Genomic DNA, 22,667 nt, shown 5'->3' with positions numbered 1-22,667 from the left:
CACATCCTATCTGAGATACTGTCCATGAAAGTTTTCTCCCCAGTTTTCTGCATTCCTTCTATTCTTGGCTATGTGTTTTTATTTATACAAGAAAAATTTAAAATAATTGAAATGTCCATTTTATACTTCAACAATGCTCTCACCTTATAATATTATTTAAGGTCTGATTTTGCTGAAACTATTTCCTTTACATCTTTTTTTCCTGGTTTCTTTGAAGCTCCTGACCTTTTGTTCTTCTAAATCAACTTTGTTATTTTTCTGACTCCTTAAAATAATTTTTTAGTAATTTAACTGGGATGACATTAAGTCCATAGATTAGTTAGGTAAAATTGTAGACTTGCTTCTCTTACCAAATACTGTGATTCTGCTGCTCAGTTTCAGGGTTTTGTCATTCACAGAGACGGTACAGACCCAGGAACCTCCTTCATTGGGTCCCATATGGATCAAGTCCAGAGTTTTCTTGTCCTTCCTCGGGATCCTTTTACTTGTATCTCCTGGACCACTCCATTCCACCTTGAGTCCAGGATAGGTGGAAGTGCCATGCAAGGTTAAAGTCACGTTGCTTCCAGAAAACACAGAGTCACTTGGGTTGGCAGTCACTAGGGAGGGGGAGGAGGCAGCTCCAAGTTACATACACTAGGCACACCCTCTTTGGAAACAGACGGGAGACCCAGAAATTTTGCTTCTCCCAGGATACCTAGCCCCTTACACCCACCCACCATGCCACCTTTCTAGATCCTCAAGGTCCTCCCTCTCTATGTCCTTTCCCCCTTTATCTTCTTTCCTCTATCCTGCCTTCTTTTTCTCATTCTTCCTCTCTCATCCCTACTATTTTCCTTTCCCTCTCCTTCTCCCTCTCATCCCAGTTTCTTTGTCCCTTTTATCCATGGATGAAAGAGAGAGGTGACCAGATGGGACTATGAGAGGAATGCTAGAATTCCAACTCCAGGTCAAGAAGACCTGAGTTCAAATCCTGCCTTGGAAACTTAATAGTTACTTATCCTCTCACTGAAAGCCTCTGTTTTCCTCATATGTTAGATATAGATAAATAACACTTACCTTACATTGTTGTCAGGATCAAATGTAAACATTTGTAACATATGTAAACAAATGTAAACATGTGTAACATATATAAACAAACATGAAATAGAAAATGTTTTGAAACATGAAAGTATTATATAAATGCTAGCTATTATTATGAGAATTTCCAAAAGGTCTTGTTAGGTGCCAAGGTGCCTTCTGTTAGTGTGGATGGGGAGGGAAAAGGACAAGGATGGGAAGAATCCAGGGAGAAGAAAAGAAGGGGATCTGCTGATTCTTTTCTCCCACTCACTCTTGAACACCAGAAGCTGGACTTCCTGCTTCTTGTCCTCCACCTCACAGAAGTAGGTCCCAGAGTCTGTCATCTCCAGCTTCTTGATGATTAGAGGAAAACTGCCCCGGTCCCATTCATTTGTTGAGGAATCTATTCTATCTTTCTTTTTTGTGGTTCCTAGGAATGAAAAAAAATTTCTGGGTAGAGGAGCACTCATTGGCTATGTTAAACACCCATGACATTTCTGCTTTGAGCCACCTGAAAATTATTGTCATCACAGTGAGACAGTGTAATGTAGTGGGAGTATGTGTGTGTGTGTGTGTGTGTGTGTGTGTGTGTGTGTGTGTGTGTGTGTGTAACTATTGAATTTCAAGTCAGAAGACCTGGGTTCAAATTCCAGCTCTGTAGCTTGCTTCCTATTGGTGTGAACATGGCTAAATCATGTTGCTTCTGTGGGCTTTGGTTTTCTTATCTATAAAAAGAAGGGGTTGGGCTAGTCATCACTAATATTCTGCTAGCTCCAAACCCTTTGATTCCATTCTGTCCAGGGAATCCTCAACTTGTCAGATTGGAAGTTCCATTTCTGTCTCTGTGTTGAACTACATCTCTCCTAAACCAGAAGAAAAAGAGTTCTGCAAATCCTGTTTGCCTCAATTTCCCCATCTATAACATAAGCTGAAGAAGGAACAGCTAACCACTACTGTATCTTTGGCAAGAAGACCCCAAATGGGGTCATGGAGAGTCAAAAATGACTGAAAAATGAAAAAAATTAAGTACTGAAGATACGAATTAGCAAAGTAAGATAGTCCTTGCTCTCAAGGAGGTCCCATTCTCATAGATGGAGATGACACATATTAGAGGTTTCATCTATAATTCAGATGGAAAGAACCAGTGACAGTCAAACCCATGGGATCTAAAGAGGTTATCAAAAGAATGAGTATAGATGCAGAAAAGAAGAGGGTCTAGGATCCATAATTAGGTAACATGATATGGATGATGAGTCAACAAAAGAGAGTAGGAAGGAATGGTCACACAGGAAAGTGGAGAACCAGGAAAGAGTCTGAGGAGGGAAAATGTCACTTGAATTTTATGAAGACTTTTTTTTTTTTAGCACAAGACAGTAGGAGAGGCACTCAAAAAGACAATACTTGGGCCTTCCCAAGTCCCTAGATGATTATATTGAATAGGGGATATGGACAAGCACCCCAGATAATTTGTCATGGACTGCAAATATTTAACTGGGCAGAAAGTATAATAGAGATGGACTGCAGCACTTCTCATGGAGCTGGCCCCTTACTAAAGGACATGCATGACACAGCAACTCCTGATTGGTCAGTCCCTGGGTCTGAGGTTGCATTGACTGTGTTTGCATCCAAGATGATTGGTGACTGAACCAGGAGGAGCCTCCCTCCTCAGTAGGCTCTGAGGATAGAGGAGAAAATCTCCGCTCATCTTTGAAGCAGGTCACTTTGGGATTCTGCCAGCTCTCCCTTGGATTGCCAACAATATAAGGGGATTTTTCTCCCTCCCCCACTCACTGGCAGCAAGGCAGCCTGCAGTTGGAGCATATGGCAGCAAGAACATGTGCTTGCCTAGCTGAGCCTGAGACTGCACCTCAAGTCCCTGGATGCCTCCTCTGTTTTCTGTTTCTTTCCTGGGTCCAGGAATCCTAAGATCCTGAAGAATGGATCTTTCCAGCTTTATGCCTTTGAGACTCCTTGGGTTCCCAAATAAGAACCTACTGCCCAATGGGAAAGATACCTGCAGCCATGCACTTCTCAGAGGAGGAAGAATTGGCAAGATCATTCTGAACTTGAGCAGACTAAAGGCAGGAGTGCGCTGGAGCCAGCTTCCAAGCCAATTGTTCAATTTCCAGTATAAGCATAGGCACCTCAGAAATCAGGAAATGCTATAAAAGAGGCTTAGTTGATTTGTTGATTGTGATCTAGACTTAAGGAAATGATGGAACAAATGTTTAATAATGCAGATCAAACTGAAAACTGGGTACATCCTCCCAACTAGTTGTTAAACATTTACCAACATACCCCTGGGCCTGACTGGTCAGAAAATCTGAGACTTTGCAGGTCTGAAGTGAAAGTGAGATACCTGTTTAGCAGTCTCACAAAATGTCTTTTTCACAAAATTCATTTAGCACAGTGCCTGGCATATATAATGCTTAATAGATGCTATTTGACTTGACCTTTTGGGAAACTGTATAGGTATAGGTTGGGTATAGGTTATTGTTTTATGTTTGTATTTGATAACCAGTGCCTCTGATTTTTCTTTGTTTTGAGCATTTCTTTGGTGGAAGAGAAAATAATTGTGCAATAATATAATAATTGAAATTCATTTTGTACCTAACGATTAAAAACCCTGCTGGACCCAAGGGGGCAGGGATGCTTCTCCCTCTGTCTTCTCCATTAAAAGGGCCTTACATGGGACCCATACATGTGGTTTGGATTGGATTTGGTCCAAGGAAAACCTAATCACCTAAAAGAGGGCTGGATTGACCTGAGTTCAAATCCAGCCTCAGACATTTAATAGCTGGGCAAGCCATTTAACCTCTGTCCACCTCACTTTCCTCATCTGTAAAATGGTGCTGATGACAGCATCTATTTCCCAGGGTTGTCTTGAGGATGAAATGAGGTACTTAGCATAGTGCCTGGCACAAAACTGGTGCTCAATAAATGCTTATTTCCTTCCTTCTTTCTTTTCTGAAAAGAAGGGGCAGGCTCTTCTTGCACTCTTTGGCTATTATGCCTCAACTCTGACACTCTTGGGGAAGATTTTCTTAAATCTTGGGTTTGGCTTATGTCTAGAGTCTTCCTAAAGAGACAGCAGAAAGGTAGTCAATATACAACATAAACTAGGTATGGGAAAGGTATTTATTTCTCCCACACAAAAGAAATGGGAAATACACTTGCCTTTCACAAGCATGCAATGACAGAAACTTCAGTCCTCAAGTAATAATTACTGTTATAACATGAGATTTGGTTTCAGACTTCAGAACATGAAGCCATTTTCAGGATTGCTATATTGGAAATGTCACAGTTCATCTCCAGGTCTGTGACTTCTAAAAAGCCAGGCCAGGGTTGGAGGCCCCCTCTCCCTTCCTCTTGGTGGGATATCTTCTCCAAAGTAGAACCTCTACATTGGTAAGAGAGAATTACTGCCACCATGACTGAGGACCCAGGGTCTCTGGACCTTTCAGACTCACAGGGTGGCCTCTGAGGTTGGAAATAGTTATGTCAGGATGACTACTGGGTGGGTCTTCTACTAGATGATCAAAGAAACACAAAGCAGAAGAGGCAGCTAGGACCCAGGATCCAACCCAGCTAGTTAGCTGCTCTGTAAACTCAAGCAGTTGCCATGCTTCTGGGGCAGGGAGAAGCCACATCTCCCAACTATCTCCTCACCTCTACAGGAAGTACCAGAGTTGCACCATGCCATCTGGAGGATCAAAGGAAGAAAATAATAGGAATGGAGTCATTCCCCTTTTAAAGGTCCACTGTGGAAATAGCTTTTCCTGCTCAGTGGCTGATAAGGGGATTGCTTGGTCATCCGCCAAGTGTCTGAATCCTTAAGCCATGAGTCACCCACCCATGGCCAACAGAAAGCAGCTTGGCTCATAGTCTTCTTCTTGATCTTACTACCTCTCCTCATATTCATATAGTCCAATATATGGCTGGCTTTTGATCTCTCCGAATTGTTTTTCCCCAGGCTCAAAGAGAGGATTTAGAGAGAGAAGGACTGGAAAAGCAGTGTTTTCTAATGTTCCTGGCATCAGAGGATGAGAACACTTACTCCCTCCATCATCTCACCCTTCCCCTGAGTTGTTCAACAGGATAAAGGGATGCCCTCTCCATGTCAAAGCACCCTCTTTTCACTTTTTATCTTCCTTCTTCTGACCTTGCAATTCAGACTTCTACTTATTTATCTATCTATCTATTCATTGATTCATTTGTTCGTTCAAGTTTGTTCATTTGTCTATTTATTTTTGTGAGGTAATTTTAGTTAAGTGATTTGCCCAGGGTCACAAAGCTAGTTAAGTGTGAAGTGTCTGAGGCCATAATTGAATTCAGGTCCTCCTGACTCCAAGGCCAGTGCTCTATCCACTGTACCCCCTAGCTGCTCCCCACAATTCAGACTTCTGGGAGAATCGCAAGAGGGGAGCAGTTGGTATGACTGTGGACCACACAGAGAGAAAAGGACTTCACCATGAACAGTGGCAGACAGAAACCTTGGCAAAGATCAAGGTGGCCAGGGGAAGGCATCAAATCAAAGAGAGATTCCAATTCTTGTATTAGAGACAATGACCAAGCCCGATGAGGAGAAAAGAGCCAGGCTAAAACTGCCACCTATTCTGGTGAGCTCTAGGTACAGAATGAAGCCTAAATGATCAGAGAATGGCCAATATGTTGGTTTGTTTTGTTTAGTTGTACTTTGGTTCCCAGGGAGGGTTCTATTTTAGGGGGTAAAGGAGGAGGGAGGAAATGATGGAAAGTGACAGCAACGTAACAGAAGAACGATAAAACATTAATTTAAATTTTAAAAAAAGAAACATGGGACGATACTAAAAGGAAGTGGAGTAATTGTAATCACCAGTCTTGGGCCTGGATGATGAAACAGAACTCCCACATCTTGTTAGAGACTTGGGGGAATATGGATGTGGCATGCTTCCTATGCGATCAGACTTGATCACTATGCTAATTGATGTCTTTTTTTTTCTATAAAGAAGAGTTCATTTAGGGGTGGGACTGGAGTGGTCTATACAGAAATGATAGCAAAATTAAAAAAGAAAAAGCATCAATTACATTCCAAAGATATGTGTGTATGTGTGTGTGTGTATATATGTATATATGTCATTGTTAGAGTTGTTTTAGTTGTATCTGACTCTCCATAATCCCTGTGAGAAAATAATGGGATTTGGCAGATACTCAAAGGCTCACCTGAAGATTAATCTAAACTGATTGAATTAAGTGAGGGTGATTGACTTTGCTGATTAGCCTACTTCAAATTAATTAGATTGTAAATACACCTGGCTGGCCCTTAAGGTGGTATTGTTCTCAGAAGCTAAGGACTTTGAACTCAACTCAAGACCACCTTCAAGTCCAGTGAACCAATGGATTTAGATGACGCCTACCAATCAGCTTGAAGCAGTGTATAAGGACCGCCTCTGCTCCAGACCTATAAAAAGCTTCCACATTCAGTTTGAGAGGAGTTCATGGTTGAAGCAGGCTCTTGGTGGAGGACTTGAGGAAGAATCTGACCAGGCTGGAACTTTAGGCTAGATAGGCCTTTTCTTAACTTTCTGAACTCCACGTGATACCTGATATGCTTTAATAAATGCTTAATGCCCAAAGACTGGTGCTAAAGCTACTAATTTAAGATGACCACACATTTAGATTTTTAAACAACACATCCCATTTAGGGTTTTCTTGGCAAAGATGCTGGAATGGTTTGCCATTTCCTTCTCCAGCTCATTTTACAGAGGAGGAAACTGAGGTTGGATTTTAACTCAAATCCTCCCAACTCCAGGGCCAGCACTCTAGCCACTGCCCCATCTAGCTTTCTCATTTGTGTATGTATATATGTGTATACACACAAACATGCACACATGTGTGTGTAAATATATACACACACATATATATTTTGGTCCTCATTCTTCTTGGCTTCTCTCTGGTGTTTTTTCTTTCTTTCTTTCTTTTTTTGTTTTGTTTTTTGGTGAGGCAATTGGGGTTAAGCGACTTGCCCAGGGTCACGCAGCTAGTAAGTGTTAAGTGTCTGAGGCTAGATTTGAACTCAGGTACTCCTGAATCCAAGGCCAGTGCTCTATCCACTGCGCCACCTAGCTGCCCCTCTCTGGTTTTTAAAACACCCACTTCTTCTAGATACATTGCCTCGTAATCAGCTCCTTCCTCAACACCAGCTCTCAATGATTTCTCTTATTCCTCACTAAGGACAGGTCAGTGTTCAAAGCCTGGGCTCCTAACTTCCTGATTCCTTCCCCAGCCTCCTTCCTCCTGACCATCTTCATACTTCTATCTGTATCCCTCCAGTAGCCATGCATTCCTTATCCCAGCCTCCTCTCTTCCCCTACCATACCTCGGTACAGTACTAGCTATCCTAGTCATCTGCCTCAGCTCTGCAGAACCTAAGCCTAGCCTCCTTCCTTTTGTTCTCTTCCTGATAAAGAAGGTTCACAGACTTGCAGCTGATGGGGCCTCAGAGATCCAGTTTCTTTAAGGAAGAAAGGGGGAAGGAAGAAAGGAAGAAAGGAAGAAGGGAGAAAGGATAAGAAATGATGAAGACAAGGGCAGCTAGGTGGCGCAGTGGATAGAGCACCGGCCCTGGAATCAGGAGTACCTGAGTTCAAATCCGGCCTCAGACACTTAACACTTCCTAGCTGTGTGACCTTGGGCAAATCACTTAACCCCAATTGCCTCACTAAAAAAATAAAAAAATTAAAAAAAAAAAAAGAAATGATGAAGACAACATTGTAAAGCCAAACAACTTTTAAAGGCTTAAGAACTCTTTATCTAACTATTTTTTTTTTTTTTAGTGAGGCAATTGGGGTTAAGTGACTTGCCCAGGGTCACACAGCTAGTAAGTGTTATGTGTCTGAGGCCGGATTTGAACTCAGGTACTCCTGACTCCAGGGCCGGTGCTCTATCCAGAACTCTTTATCAATCAACCAGGATTCTAGAAGACTGATGATGAACCATGCCACCCACCTCCTGACAGAAAGGTGATGGACTTCAGGCGTCAAATGGAACACATATGTTTATTTGGACATGGCCAATGAGGGAATTTGTTTTGCTTAACTACGCATATGTTATCCTCAAAAAATCTTTTTTTTTCTTTCTATAATTGGGGTAGAGGTAGGAGGAAAAGAAACTATTTTTTTGTTAATTTTTAAAAAATTGTTCCTGCAGGCAATACTGAGTCTCCTAAAGTTTCGTTTGTTTGTTTGGTTTTTAAACAAGTAATGATATTAGGTGAATAAGCCTTCTCAAAGGGACTATTCTGAAGGATAGCTTTCATTGGGATGTCTCTGTTTTGGTACATACATTAAAAAGTCAGTCTCATTAATTTATCATCACATTTATATAAACAAGAACAAAAGGCAGGTAGGTGGCTCAGTCAATAGAGGGCTGAGCCTAGAGTTAATAATACCTGAGTTCAAATCTGGCCTCAGCCATTTACTAGCTGTGTGATCGTGGGCAAATTACTTAATCTCCGTTTGACTTAAACCACCAGATAAGGAAATGGCAAACCACTCCAGTACCTTTGGCAGGAAAACCCCATGACCAGTATTGGCATAATATGGTCCATAGGATCACAAATAGTCAGACACAATTAAACAACTGAATAACAACAATAACCCACATAGACCCAAGAAAGAAGAAAAGGACCTATTTTGGGGTTTTGTGGTTTTTTTTTTTTGGTTTGGTTTGGTTTTGGTTTTGGTGAGGCAATTGGGGTTAAGTGACTTGCCTAGGGTCACACAGCTAGTAAGTGTTGTGTCTGAGGCCGGACCTGAACTCAGGTCCTCCTGAATCCAGGGCTGGTGCTCCATCGACTGCACTACCTAGCTGACCCAAAAAGGACATATTTTTACAAAAATATTTATAGTAGCTGGATGGCACAGGGTATAGTGCCAGCCCTGGAATCAGAAGGACCCAAGTTCAAATTTGACCTCAGAGACTTACCAGCTGTGTGACCCTGAGTAAGTCACTTAACCCTGTTTGTGTCTTAGTTTTGTCAGATGTAATGAGCTGGAGGGGCAGCTAGGCGGTACAGTGCATAAAGCACAGGCCCTGGATTCAGGAGGACCTGAGTTCGAATCCGACCTCAGATACTTGATACTTACTAGCTGTGTGACCCTAGGCAAGTCACTTAACCCTCACTGCCCTGCCCCCCCAAATAGGTATAAAAATCAAACATTTAGGGGGCACTGGCACAGTGGATAGAGCACCAGCCCTGGAGTCAGGAGTACCTGAGTTCAGGTCCGGCCTCAGACACTTAACACTTACTAGCTGTGTGACCCTGGGCAAGTCACTTGACCCCAGTTGCCTCACTTAAAAAAAAAAAAGAGCTAGAGAAGAAAATGGCAAAGCACTCCAATATCTTTGCCAAGAAAACCCCAAATGGGGTCATGAAGAGTTGAACACTACTGAAATGACTCAACAATCACAACAAATTTATAGTAAATATTTTGTAGAAGCCCCAAATTGGAAACTAAAGGGGTGTCCAACTATTGGGTAATAGTTAAACAAATTATGGCATATGATTGTAATATAATATTATTGTGCCACAAGAAATAACTAAATAGACAGTTTGAGAAGAGACTGGGAAGGAAGACCTCTATGAACTGACACTGAGTGAAGTGAACAGAACTAGGAGAGCAATTTGGACGATGATAACAAAATTTCAGAGCAAAACAACTTTGAAAGACTTTAGAACTTTGATTAATGCAATGACAAACCATGAATCCATAGTACTAAAGATAAAACACACTACCCATCTTCTACCAGATAGGAGATAAACTTTTTTTTTTTTTAGTGAGGCAATTGGAGTTAAGTGACTTGCCCAGGGTCACACAGCTAATAAGTGTTAAGTGTCTGAGGCCGGACCTGAACTCAGGTACTCCTGACTCCAGGGCCGGTGCTCTATCCACTGCGCCACCTAGCTGCCCCTGAGATAAACTTTTTTGTTGTTGTTGTTTTTTGTTTTTTGTTTTTTTGGCGGGGCAATGGGGGTTAAGTGACTTGCCCAGGGTCACACAGCTAGTAATTGTCAAGTGTCTGAGGCCGGATTTGAACTCAGGTACTCCTGAATCCAGGGCCAGTGCTTATCCACTGCGCCACCTAGCCGCCCCCTGAGATAAACTTTTAATAAAAAAAATGTTACATACATTTTTGGACAGGGCCAATGCAGGAATTTGTTTTGCTGGGCTATGCATATTTGTTATGAGAGTTTTATTTTTCATTATTTTGGTGTTCAGTGGGGAGGGGAGTCTGCAGAATAAAAATAAATTAATAAATAAGTGAATAAAAAATTTGTAAGGGGAAATAAAATAAAAAAAAATAGAACAGAACAGTTTTGTGTATCAGGTAGATATATTGCTATATAGAAATTTACAAACCTGAGGAGAGACACATGCTGGAGAAAGAGCATGAGCACAAAAGAAAGACAAATAGAGAAGCATTATTATGGAGGGAATAAATTATAAATTGCCCATCTAGACTGAAATAATGCATGATGAATTATTGAAAAAAATGCACACAAAGTTGGCATGGATAAAGGGTATAGTTTGTAGGGAAGAGGTGCCAGGCATGTTAAACCACTCAGGCATCTGCTAGATATATATGCTAAAAGCAGATAAATTTTTATTTTCTTGATGTTAATTTCATCTTTCAAAAAGCAGAAATGAATGTTAACAGCAAAGAAGGTAGGACAGCTGAGTTGTGAAGACAGAAAGGCAGATTTTGCTGTTGTTCACTCATGTCTTACTATTTATGACCCATTCTGGGGTTTTCTTGGCAAAGATACTGGAAAGGTTTGCCATTTCCTTCTCTTGCTCACTTTATAGATCAGGAAACTGAGGCAAACTGGGCTAAGTGACTTGCTCAGGGTCACACAGCTAGTGTCAGGAATATCTAAGTTCAATAGCCTCAGACACTAGCAATCACTTAACCCTGTTTGCCTGAATTTCTTCATGTGTAAAATGAGTTGGAGAAGGAAATGGCCAACCATTCTAGTATCTAGTATCTTTGCCAAGAAAACCCCAAATGGGGTCAGGAAGAGTCAGACACAACTGAAATGACTGAACAACAACAAATGAGTCTTTCTGACTCCAGGTCCAGCATTCCATCCACCCATGGCACCTAGCTGCCCAGAAAAGTGGCATCTACTGTCATAACCCCTAGAAGTACACTAGCTTCTCTAGGACTGCCCATAGTCAGCACACATAAAAAAGACTCACTGCTGAAGTTGTCACTCAGCTGGCCCCCATGGCTATGTCATCAGAGAGAGAACAAGTACAAGGGACAGAAGGAATGAGGCATCTTTGGTGCAGCAAGACAAGACAGTCATGGTGGTCTGAGATTGTAGGTACCTTCTTCTTTCTGAGTATGTGTGTTCTGCTGGACTGTCTCCTCCTTGGTGAAGGCAACCAGAATAATAGGCTATAGGCTCAGTGTACCTATCTGTGCCTGACCCCTATTTAGAGAATATTTCTCTTGCCAGTAGGATATTCCCTTTAAAAAAGTCAGGGGGCTGGGGCAGCTAGGTGGCACAGTGAATAAAGCACCAGCCCTGGATTCAGGAGTACCTGAGTTCAAATCCGGCATCAGACACTTGACACTTACTAGCTGGGTGACCCTGGGCAAGTCACTTAACCCCCATTACCCTGCCCCCCCCCAAAAGTCAGGGGGCTTCTTAGAAGTTATTCTGTATTCCTGAGTGGCCAGTAAAGGGAAATTAGTTGCCAAAGAGGAAGCGACAGGAATCTTGGGAAGGAATGTCAGAGTTTATAAGAGAGAAGAAAGTGGAACACCAGTTGTAGCCTAATGTGTGCTTTAGACTTTAAAAGAGTAGATTTCGAAGGATACAGAGAAAAGCCAGGGTCCCCTGGGCCTGAGATTCTGAAAGGAGAGACAGTTCAAAAGCGATGGGAGGCACTGAAGAAGGAACCATAGATGATTCACAAATTATTTAGATGAGGAAGGAAAATAGTTCTAAAGACTGTGCAGGAGCAATTTTTGTTGTAGCAAAGAACTGGAAACAAAAGGAGATGCCCCTCAACTGAAGAAGGGCTGGACAATTTATGGTATATTAATGACATGGAGTACCTTAAGAAATGACGAAAAGGATACTTAGTGGTTACAAGAGTTTTGTTTTTCTTGGTTTTCAGTGGAATGTGTGAGGGAGGGGAAAGGAGATAAGAGCTAGTAATAGTGTTGCTTAGGAAAAGAGAAAGAAAAGGGCATTGAAACATTTCTTTTTAAAGCTCAGAAGAGAATAAAAGGAAGTTCAATAGGAAACACTGACAAGCAAGACAGCTTTGAAAGTAAAATGTTAATTTTATAATACTTTTAAAAACGTAATTGAGATTTGTGGTTTTACTCTTTTTGGTTTTACTTTGTATATTAAAATGTTCTCCTTTTTGGTGGTTAAATTCAGAATTTTGACAAAATTAATTTTTAAAAAAGAGACAGCTACACAGGGAACCCACTGATACGGTCATATTTTAAAAGGACTTGTACATAAGACCCAAACAAGAACAGGTATAGTTATGATCAGGTAACTAAAAGAATGACCTAGTGTCTGGAAGGCTAAAGCCCCCTTATAAGCCAAGGCTGAGAGACAATGTTATAGACAAACAAAAGTACTTTAAAAACAAACCCAATTTTTTTTTTTAAAGGCTATGTAGGGGACAGCTAGGTAGCGCAGTGGATAGAGCACCGGCCCTGGAGTCAGGAATAACTGAGTTCAAATCCGGCCTCAGACACTTAACACTTACTAGCTGTGTGACCCTGGGCAAGTCACTTAACCCCAACTGCCTCAATTTAAAAAAAAAAAAAAGAAACAAACAAACAAAAATTTTTTTTAAAAAGGTTAGGTAAGGGGGCACAGCTAGATGGCGCAGTAGATAAAGCACCAGCCCTGGATTCAGGAGTCGCTGAGTTCAAATCCGGCCTCAGACACTTGACACTAGCTCTGTGACCCTGGGCAAATCACCTAATCCCCATTGTCCCGAAAAGAAAAAAAAAAAAGAAAAGAAATAAGAAAGACATGGATCCTTCACCAAAGAGGGAAGACAGAACTCCTATTGTGTTTCTGCTTTCTTTATCAAAGAGAAAGTCTTCAGAAAAGGAAGGATAAAATAAAAATGATTGGCACAGAACTGAAAACTAAAATAGTTTAGGCAAAGGTAAGGAGCACCTATGTATCTTCAGTGAGTGAATTCAAGTCACCCAACCTGGACAAATTCTATCTAAGGATGCTGAAAAAGTCTGAGGATATGATTATTGAATATCTGTCAGTGGCCTGTGAGGAGTCATTGAGTAGTACAAAAAAAAAATATATGGGCAAGGTGCCATAGGATTGAAGTTGTCTAGATTTCCAAAAAGTGAAAGAAGGTTGATAATTCAAACTGTAGGCCAATGAGCTTGATGGAGATTCCTGGAAAACCGAAAGGGTCTATTTTTAAGCTCTTAGAAATTGTGGTCAGTGGAAGCCAGCATGGTTTAATTAAGGTCAAGTCAATGTATGGTAGCATTATTTTTGTATGAAGAAAAAACTGGAAACAAAATGGATGCCCATTGATTGGAAAATACCTAAAAACTTTGGTATAGGGATATAATGGAATATAGTTGGGTTTTAAGAAATGATGAATATGAGGAATTCAGAGAAACATGCAAATTGATCAAAAGTAAAGAAAGTAGAATAATATACCTCTGGACTACTCTCCCAACTTTCACTCATCCCCAGTGAGAAGCTACTACTTCAAGTTCTTGAGGAAACCTTGTATGTCTATACTCCTACATTTGGCTCACAAGGTCCTACCAGGGTGTTTCCCATTCATAGTCATCCAGTAGATTCAATTAGCTCTGATCAAGGTCATTTACTCAAATGGCACATCAAGAACAGTAGTCATAGATCATTTCTCCCATAAACCTGGAGGGGGGCACTATTATAAATACACACAATGTCCATGGGCAGACTTGCTGCTCTTTGAAGCTGCTCCATTTTTCAAGTAACTGCCTCTCTGTATCTATGTCTGTCTGGAGGACTCCATCTACTCTCCACTGGATGCAATGCCTTCAACATGTCCAGTGCTTCTGATGACAATTTTTTCTCCCCAGTCCTCTTGCTACTCTATGGTATAATCCTAAGAAGTCATCTATGCAATTGCCTCCATCTGGAACTCTGAAAACTCCTTTAGGACTTAGGCATTTGAGATTCCCAGAAGCATGACAAACTTGCTTGCTTAGCCAAAAAAAATGTTCCTATGCTGACCAAATCAGTAATGCATTCAAACCTCATAAAGAGATCAGGGTGTAAATTAATCTTGTTTACACTGAAACCTCATCCTGTGAGACCATATTCGATGCCTATATCAACTGAGGCGGGGGAGGGAACCACATCCTCCCCTTTTATAAGTGAGAACAATAGTAAAATATATTATAATTTAGATGAAATGAAATTTAAAATATTTATTCCAAAAGACATATATTGAAAGATACTTGTTTTTTTCTTGGTAGAGAGGTGGTAAACCATGAGTGTAGAATATTGAATTTACTTTTAGACGTAGTTGCTATGTTCAGTTCATTTTGCTTAGCTATTTTCTCTGTATTGTGAGGGAAGGTTCTATGGTGGTAGTGAGAAGTATAGAGAAAAAGTGGTATAAAAAACCAAAAAGCAGGGGCAGCTAGGTGGCATAGTAGATAGAACACCTGCCTTGGAATCAGGAGGACCTGAGTTCAAATCTAGCCTCAGCCACTTGACACTTACTAGCTGTGTGACCCTGGGCAAGTCACTTAACCCCAATTGCCTCACCAAACCAAACCAAACAAAACCCAAAAAGCATTAATAAACTGTTTTAAGGAAAATAAATTTCTATTGCAGTGTAAAAAAATCAAGTTATGTGAGACTAATCTCATTTGTTTTATTCTGACCTATATGACCAATCTATTTTTTAATCTGTTAATTATAGAAATGCTATAACCATAGTATATCTTGATTTCAAAATGATATTTGATACAAAAGTCATCTTTGGGGGGACAGTTAGATGGCGCAGTGGTTAAAGCACCAGCCCTGGATTCAGGAGTACCTGAGTTGAAATCCGGCCTCAGACACTTGACACTTACTAGCTGTGTGACCCTGGGCAAGTCACTTAACCCCCATTGCCTAAAAAACAAAACAAAACAAAAGTTATCTTTGTAGGTGAGAGTCAGAGATATGGACTGAGTGATAGTATAGCTGGATGCTTTTAGAACTGTTTGAATTGAATTGTTTTGACTGGCCAAACTCAAAGAATATTGATGGGGGCAGCTAGGTGGCGCAGTGGATAAAGCACCGGCCCTGGATTCAGGAGTACCTAAGTTCAAATCCGGCATCAGACACTTGACACTTACTAGCTGTGTGACCCTGGGCAAGTCACTTAACCCCCACTGCCCCGCAAAAAAACCAAAAAAACAAAGAATATTGACATTGATCATTGGAAACTTGGATGAAGGTCTCTAGTAAAGTTCCACAGGTCTCTTTGTTGGCCCTGTTCTGTTCAATTTTTTAAAAAGAGACTGTATGAAGATATAGATGGCATAATAATATTTGTGAATGTCATAAAGCTGAGAGAAATACATAAAGCATTGGATGACCGATTTGAGATCCAAAAGTAGAGATAAATGTAAAGTCCTATACTTGGGTTCCAAAGTTAACTGTCCAAGTACAAAATGGAGCAAGCAATTCATGTGAAAAACACATGAGGGGGTGCGGCTAGGGGGCGCAGTGGATAAAGCACCTGCCCTGGATTCATGAGTTCCTGAGTTCAAATCCGGCCTCAGACACTTGACACTTACTAGCTGTGTGACCTTGGGCAAGTCACTTAACCCCCACTGCCCTGCAAAAAAAACAAACAAACAAAAAAAACCACATGGGGCCCAGTATGAGTTAATAATATGGCATTGCTAATAATATTACTGATGTGGCAACCAAAAAAAGCTCATTTGAATTTAGTCAGCACCAATAAAGACATAGTATCCAAAATGAGAGAGGTGATAGTCCATTCTGAAGTACTCTGCCCTGGTGAGACTCTGTCCAGAGTACTGTTTTTCTTTTTGGGCACTGCATTTTAAGAAAGACTTTAACAAGTTGCTGTTAGGGGAGGCAGGACGAGGGCAGCCAGTATTGTGAGGGGCATTCAAAACCATGGCAAAAGATATGACTGATATAAGGATCAGTTTAAAGAACTAGGAATGCTTAGCCTGGATAAGAGAAGAGTTGGGTGGGGGGGAATGTGAAAGCTGTTTTTAAGTATCTGGTGATACTTAAATATGTATAACATAAATATACTTAAATACTTAAATATCCCATGGATGAGGGATTATTAGACATGTTAAGTTTTGGCCCAAGTGGTCTATTGGGCAAAAACTGCAACATTTAACTTCTCTGAATTTCAGTTTTCCCTGACTATAAAATGGAGATAATAAATGAATCTGCCTCTCAAATAGTAAAGACCTATAATTGTGGTGGTAGTGGTAGCAGCAGTAATAGAATGAGGAATGAATGAAAGGAGAGTCATAAACCCTGTCTTCTGGCCCATGAGCTATAGAATTCACTGTCTAGGTTACTTTGGGCAAATCACTTAACCTTTCCCTCCTCTTTTTCTTTCTCGGTAAAGTGAATGGGACTGAACTACATGATTTACTTATCTTCCAACATCAACATTTTATGATTTCTATTCATTTCAATTGAACTCAATTAAACACTTCAATTCAACACTGACATATAGGAAAGAAAGAAGTGTTTATTAAGTACCTACTGTGTTCCAGGCACTCTACCAAGTAAGTGCTTTACATGTAGCTCATTTGATATGCAGAACTACCATGGAAGGTAAGTGCTGTTATGATCCTCATTTTACAATTGAGGAAACTGATGCAGACAGAGATTAAGGGACTTGCCCAGGGTCACACAGCCTAGTAGGTGTCTGAATCTGGATTTGAACTCAGGTTTCCTCACTCCAGATCTAGTTCTCTATGCATTGTGCCACCTATTTCCCGCTGTAGGTTTATGCAAAGGTCTAGGGAAGAAGCGAGGATGAAATGAGATATAGTCTCATTTCTCATGGAGCTTAAAATTGAGGTGGGGAATACACACAGAGAAAGATATGATACTATAACAGGAGCAAACCCATAGAGTATGTATTTTGGCTCTGGGGGATAGACACATGCTCCGGCCTCTTGCTAAAGAGCATGTGTGACCAGAAACTTATCGTTGGTTCCTTGGTCCCTTTGATGAAGGGGTGGTATTGATGGAGTTGGCCGTGCACTCAGACCACTTCCAGTGACACGTATGCTCTGGCCTCATACTAAAGGGTATGTATAACCAGAAGCTCCTGGTTTGTCTCCATGGTCCCTAGGGGCTATGTAAAAAAAAAAAAAAAAAGATTGTCATTCAAGTGGGAGGAGCTGCTCATTCAGTAGACTTAGAGGGAGAAACAACTTTCAGTCTATTTGCCTCTCTTCCTCTTTGGAAAATGCTACTTGGAATTTAGACAGCCTTTTCCTTAGACTGTCAGTGAAAGGGCTAGGGGATCCTGTCCTCCCCTTGAAACAATGGTGACTACCCGGCAATAAGAACAAGTACATGCCTAAACAAGTCTGAGATTTGCCTGGCTGCTTCTTCTGCTTCTCGTTTCTTTCCCAGAACACAAGTGATCCAAGAACAATCCTAAAATGAATGTGCCTAGCCTTGGAAACAACTTCATGAATTCTAAAGAGTGGGTGTTTCTGGATCTGGGTGCTGGTTGACCATCAGGAAGTGATCTCCCAGAAAGCCTATGACCATCCCATGGAAAATGCATGGTGCTGAGCCTATGACCTGGCTCTAATAACAGATGGGGGTTGAGGGTGAGTGAGTACCTGGTTATCCTCATTACCTTGGGATCAGAGGGTCATAGCTGGAAGGGATTTGAGAGGCCATCTAGTCCAACATCCTTTTAAGGAAGAGTTAAAATAAAGTGATATTCTAGCTCTAGAGACTTTTTTTTACATTGGACTTTCAATCTTATCCACATAGGGGGTTCCAAAGGTTGTCATGCCGGGGTGGGAGTGGGGATAAGCTCCTACTCTCTATAAAATGCTCCAATGGCGGGCGTCTCAAATAGCCTCTGACAGGGGCAGCTAGATGGCGCAGTGGATAGAGCACCGGCCCTGGAGTCAGGAGTACCTGAGTTCAAATCCGGCCTCAGACACTTAACACTTACTAGCTGTGTGACCCTGGGCAAGTCACTTAACCCCAATTGCCTCACTAAAAAAATAAATAAATCAAAAAATAAATCAAATAGTCTCTGACAATCGAAGCCCAACTTCTGGTCTTCTTGTGGTGGAACTGTTTCCACTAACAGGAGAAGGGGCGAAGGCGAGTCACTGACACCTTAAAACCAGTCGCTTCGGGCAGGTGGGGCTCGTCAGCCTTGGCAGGCAACTTGCCTATGGGAAGGAACCCTGATTTTAAACCTCTGCTGCCCTGCGGCTATACCCATATATGGGAAAGGCTTCGGGAGTTAACACGGAGGAAAAATCAGGAGTCGGAATCCCTTAGGCAGTTGGATGTTGGACATCACATCCCTCTGGCAACTCCTGCAGCGGCACTGGTGCCAAATTGTACTGGCTCTGCCTCTCCTTTGGATCCACCATCGTCGAGGAGAGGGAAAACCTGCTGCATGGGCAACAGCTTGTTTTCCAAATTGATCTGCCCAGGCCAGCACCCTGGAGAGGACATTCCAGCACAGCCACACTGTGGCCTGTGGCTCTTCAAGGCGCTGATCCATGGTCGTCCACGACTGACAGAGGCCTACTACTACTACTAGGGGGTTGCCAGCAAGGAACTACTCTTCAGCTCCTATTAGAGATCTGCCTAGAACACTGAGATGTTAAGTGACCAGCCAAGGAGAGATCATTACTGATCTGTAATTTCTATGAAATTCCATCACAACCAATAAAAATCTCTCAAACATAGACTTGTAAATTTTCATTTGGCAATCCTACATTTCAAGCCGTTTTCAGCTTGATAACAATTCTAGCACAGCAAATTTAATAGGAGAATTCCTTGGAGTTGTCATTGTCATGGACTTTAACCCACAATACAAGCTATGGAAATATATACACCAGGTTACTCAGAGTAATGGTGCAATCAGGATCAGAAAAAGTTACTCAGGGCACCTGGTGGCACAGTACATAGAGCACTGAGCTGGCAATCAGGAAGACTCATCTCCAGCCTCAGACATTTACTAGCTGTGTGACTCTGGGCAAGTCACTTCACCCTGTCTGCCTCAGTTTCCTCATCTGTAAAATGAGCTGGAGAAGGAAATGGCAAACCACTCCATTATCTTTGCCAAGAAAACCCCAAATGGGATCACAGAGAGCCTGACAGGACTAAAATGAAAGAACACATACACACACACAAATGCAAAATAAAAAGTTGTTAAATACAAGGTCATGGGGAGGGGGGGACGGTGAAGGAGGCACTAGCAATTGAGAAGATCTGAAAAGGGATCCTATACAAGGTAGTGCCAGAGTTCTGTCTTAAAGGAAGTTAGGAAGGGGCAGCTAGGTGGCACAGTATATAGAGCACCAGCCCTGGAGTCAGGAGGGCCTGAGTTCCAATCCAACCTCAGACACTTGACACTTACTAGCTGTGTGACCCTGGGCAAGTCACTTAACCCCAATTGCCTCACCAAAAAAAAAAAAAAAAAAAAGGGAAGTTAGGGATTCTGTGAGATCTATATAAGTGAGCACAGGTTATATTCCTGGCATGGGGACCAGTTAGCTCAGAGATGAGAGAATGGAGTTTCTTATGTGAGCAACAGAGAAAAGGCTAGTTTGATTGCACAGTAGTGTGTAGGAAAGGAAGCAATGTCTAATAAGACTGGAAAGATAGGTTGTGAAGGGTCTTAAAAGACAAAGGAGTTTACATTTTATTCTAGAGGTAATAGGGCATCACTGGAGTTTATCAAGTAGGGAAGTAACAAGGAAGCTTGCTTTGGCAACTGTCTGGAAGACAGATTGGAACAGGAAAGACTTGAGACTGGGAGACAGACTAGAAAGACTTTATAATCTAGGTAAGAGATCATGAGGATCAGAATAGGAGCTGATGAGGGCAGCTAGGTGGCACCGTGTATAAAGCACAGACCCTGGATTCAGGAGGACCTGGGTTTAAATCTGGCCTCAAACACTTGACACTTACTAGCTGTGTGACCCTGGGCAAGTCACTTAACCCTCATTGCCCTCCCCCCCAAAAAAAGATAGGAGCTAAGTGAGTGAAGAGAAAGAGTCATCAGAGTCACAAGATGAAGAGATAGAAATGGCAATATTTGGAAACTTATTGGATATGCAGGAAGAGGGAGAAAGAGGAGTTGAGAATAGTGTTGAGGTTATTAATGTTGGCTCCTAGAAGAATGGTGGTATCCTCAAAAGAAAAAAGGAAGTTCAATATGAGGCAGAGTTTGGGAGGAAAGATAATAAGTTCTGTTTTAGACATTTTGAAGTTGAAAACTCTCCAGGATCTCCAGTTGGTGGTATAGGAGCTCAGGAGACAAAGCTGCAGTTAGATATGTTAGATCGGTAAGTCATCTACATAGAGATGACAATTAAGCCCTCTCAGAAATCACTGAGAGTTTGTTAAAAAAAATTTTTTTTAAACATAATCAAAGAGCATTGTAGAAAACCTTGGGCACACATCCATAGGTAGAGCCTGATGAGATAATGATAATGTTCCAGATCAAGGGAGACTGAAGAGAACCAAAAAAGAACAGTATCATGAAAACTCAGAGAGGAAAGAGTATCCAGGAAGACTGAGTAGTTACTAGTGTCAAATGTAAGGGTCAACCCAAGATGGATAAAGACTGAAAAAAGACTGTCAGGTTTGTAAATGAAGCTCTCGGGGCAGCTAGGTAGCACAATGGATAGAGCACCAGCCCTGGAGTCAGGAGTACCTGAGTTCAAATCCAGCCTTAGACACTTAACACTTACTAGCTGTGTGACCCTGGGCAAGTCACTTAACCCCAATTGCCTCACCAAAAAAAAAAAATCACCTGGTAAATGAAGCTCTCACTGCTAATTTTAGAGGGAATAGTATTGGATATTGACTACCTGGTGACCCCAGGTTTGAGAATTCAGGCATTGGACTGTCTAGAGAAAGAAGAGAATTGCTGGAGGATTCCCGAATGCTATATATATATATGTATTAAAACCTCAGAATGGTGGCTGGGGTGGGGCAAGAGACCTGGACCTTGAAGATCCCCACTGGTACAGTGAGTTATTTGGACAGTGGAAAGGAGCATTACTATTAAAGTGCTTTCCTTTCCACAGGAATCCAAACCCTTTGAAGGTCTCCATAGGCTGAAAGAGGAACTCAGGGGGCAGCTAGATGGCACAGTAGATAAAGCACCAGCCCTGGATTCAGGAGGACCTGAGTTCAAATCCAGCCTCAAACACTTGACACTAGCTGTATGACCCTGGACAAGTCACTTAACCCTCGTTGCCCTGAAAAAAAAAAAAAGGGAACTCATTGGAATGTTGCAACCATTTTGAGTGTTTTGTATATTTTCTGTAGATGCTTAGGAGCTCTGGAGAGTCTTGTATCCTTGTATAGAATGAAATCGAGGCTGTCTTACATGATATGCAGTTATTTCTTTTTTTGGGTGGGGGGGCCATGAGGGTTAAGTGACTTGCCCAGGGTCACACAGTAAGTGTCAAGTGTCTGAGGTCAGATTTGAACTCAGGCCCTCCTGAATCCAGGGCCAGTGCTTTATCCACTGCACCACCTAGCTGCCCCCCTGATATGCATTTATTACAGTGAATGCTTTGTTCAGGAGCTGAGAAAAATGTTGCCCACATTTAGGGAAACCTATTAATAAGTTAGATTTATAGTTTTTCCTGGAGAAACTCGAAGTTGAGGCAGTGAGCTAAAAGGGAAGATGGCCTTTTGGTAGTTAGACCTCAGGATCAGACCCAGTCTGCATACGGTCAAAGATTTTTGGGGGGCAGGGCCATGTGCTACACTTACCTATCACCTTCGATGGTAATACTTTTCTGAAGCCCTTGAGAAGCACAAGTTGGTCCGGTTGTTTCCATGTAAAATCCATGTTTTCTCTCTTTGAAGCCTTACAAGGCAATTCAACATTATTCCCAGCCTCACCCAATATCAGCTCCTTTCCTCTGGTCATAGCAGGCAATAGAACTGGATCACAGAGATCGAGAAGTAAGTAAGGTCCTGCAGCAGTCCCAGTTGCTGACTTTCATTTCCTCCCCTCACCCATCAATGAGATCCAGCTCCTCTGCCCCCAAACTGAAAGATGATCACTCACCCAACTGCAGAGCCAACAGCAAGGTTGCAAAGGTAGTTTCTCTATCCATACTGGCCTTGTCAAGGAAGTGAGGAGCCTGAACCTCCTTCCAGAAGTGCTAGAGTGGAAAGGAAGTCTAGGAGAAGCTGGTCACAGCCCTGGGAAAATGAGAGCTCTTCTTTGTGATTCTGTGGATTCAAGAGAATTCAGTCAATCAGTGACTGTCTCACAGCATCCCTACTATGTGGAAGCATGTTGGGGCAAGTAGCTGGTACA

General features: G+C 41.8%; 1 protein-coding gene across 1 annotated transcript in view; it reads right to left on the bottom strand.

The window, feature by feature from the left end:
• The window catches only part of CD4 (CD4 molecule), a 39,109-nt gene that overhangs the window by 6,062 nt on the left and 10,380 nt on the right, over positions 1-22,667 (bottom strand). The window contains exons 2-5 of the mRNA XM_043967384.1: positions 22,413-22,579; positions 22,112-22,285; positions 1,334-1,492; positions 351-599 (exon numbers count right to left, since the gene is read on the bottom strand). Coding sequence (XP_043823319.1) covers positions 351-599; positions 1,334-1,492; positions 22,112-22,285; positions 22,413-22,461 — 631 coding nt within the window. The 5' untranslated portion in view covers positions 22,462-22,579. The remainder of the gene's footprint in view (positions 1-350; positions 600-1,333; positions 1,493-22,111; positions 22,286-22,412; positions 22,580-22,667) is intronic.

The sequence above is a fragment of the Dromiciops gliroides genome, chromosome 5 (genome assembly GCF_019393635.1).
Source record: "Dromiciops gliroides isolate mDroGli1 chromosome 5, mDroGli1.pri, whole genome shotgun sequence".
In the NCBI taxonomy this organism is placed as follows: Eukaryota; Metazoa; Chordata; class Mammalia; order Microbiotheria; family Microbiotheriidae; genus Dromiciops; species Dromiciops gliroides.
The sequence above is the reverse complement of the archived record's forward strand: the minus strand, read 5'-3'. Positions and strand labels throughout refer to the sequence as shown.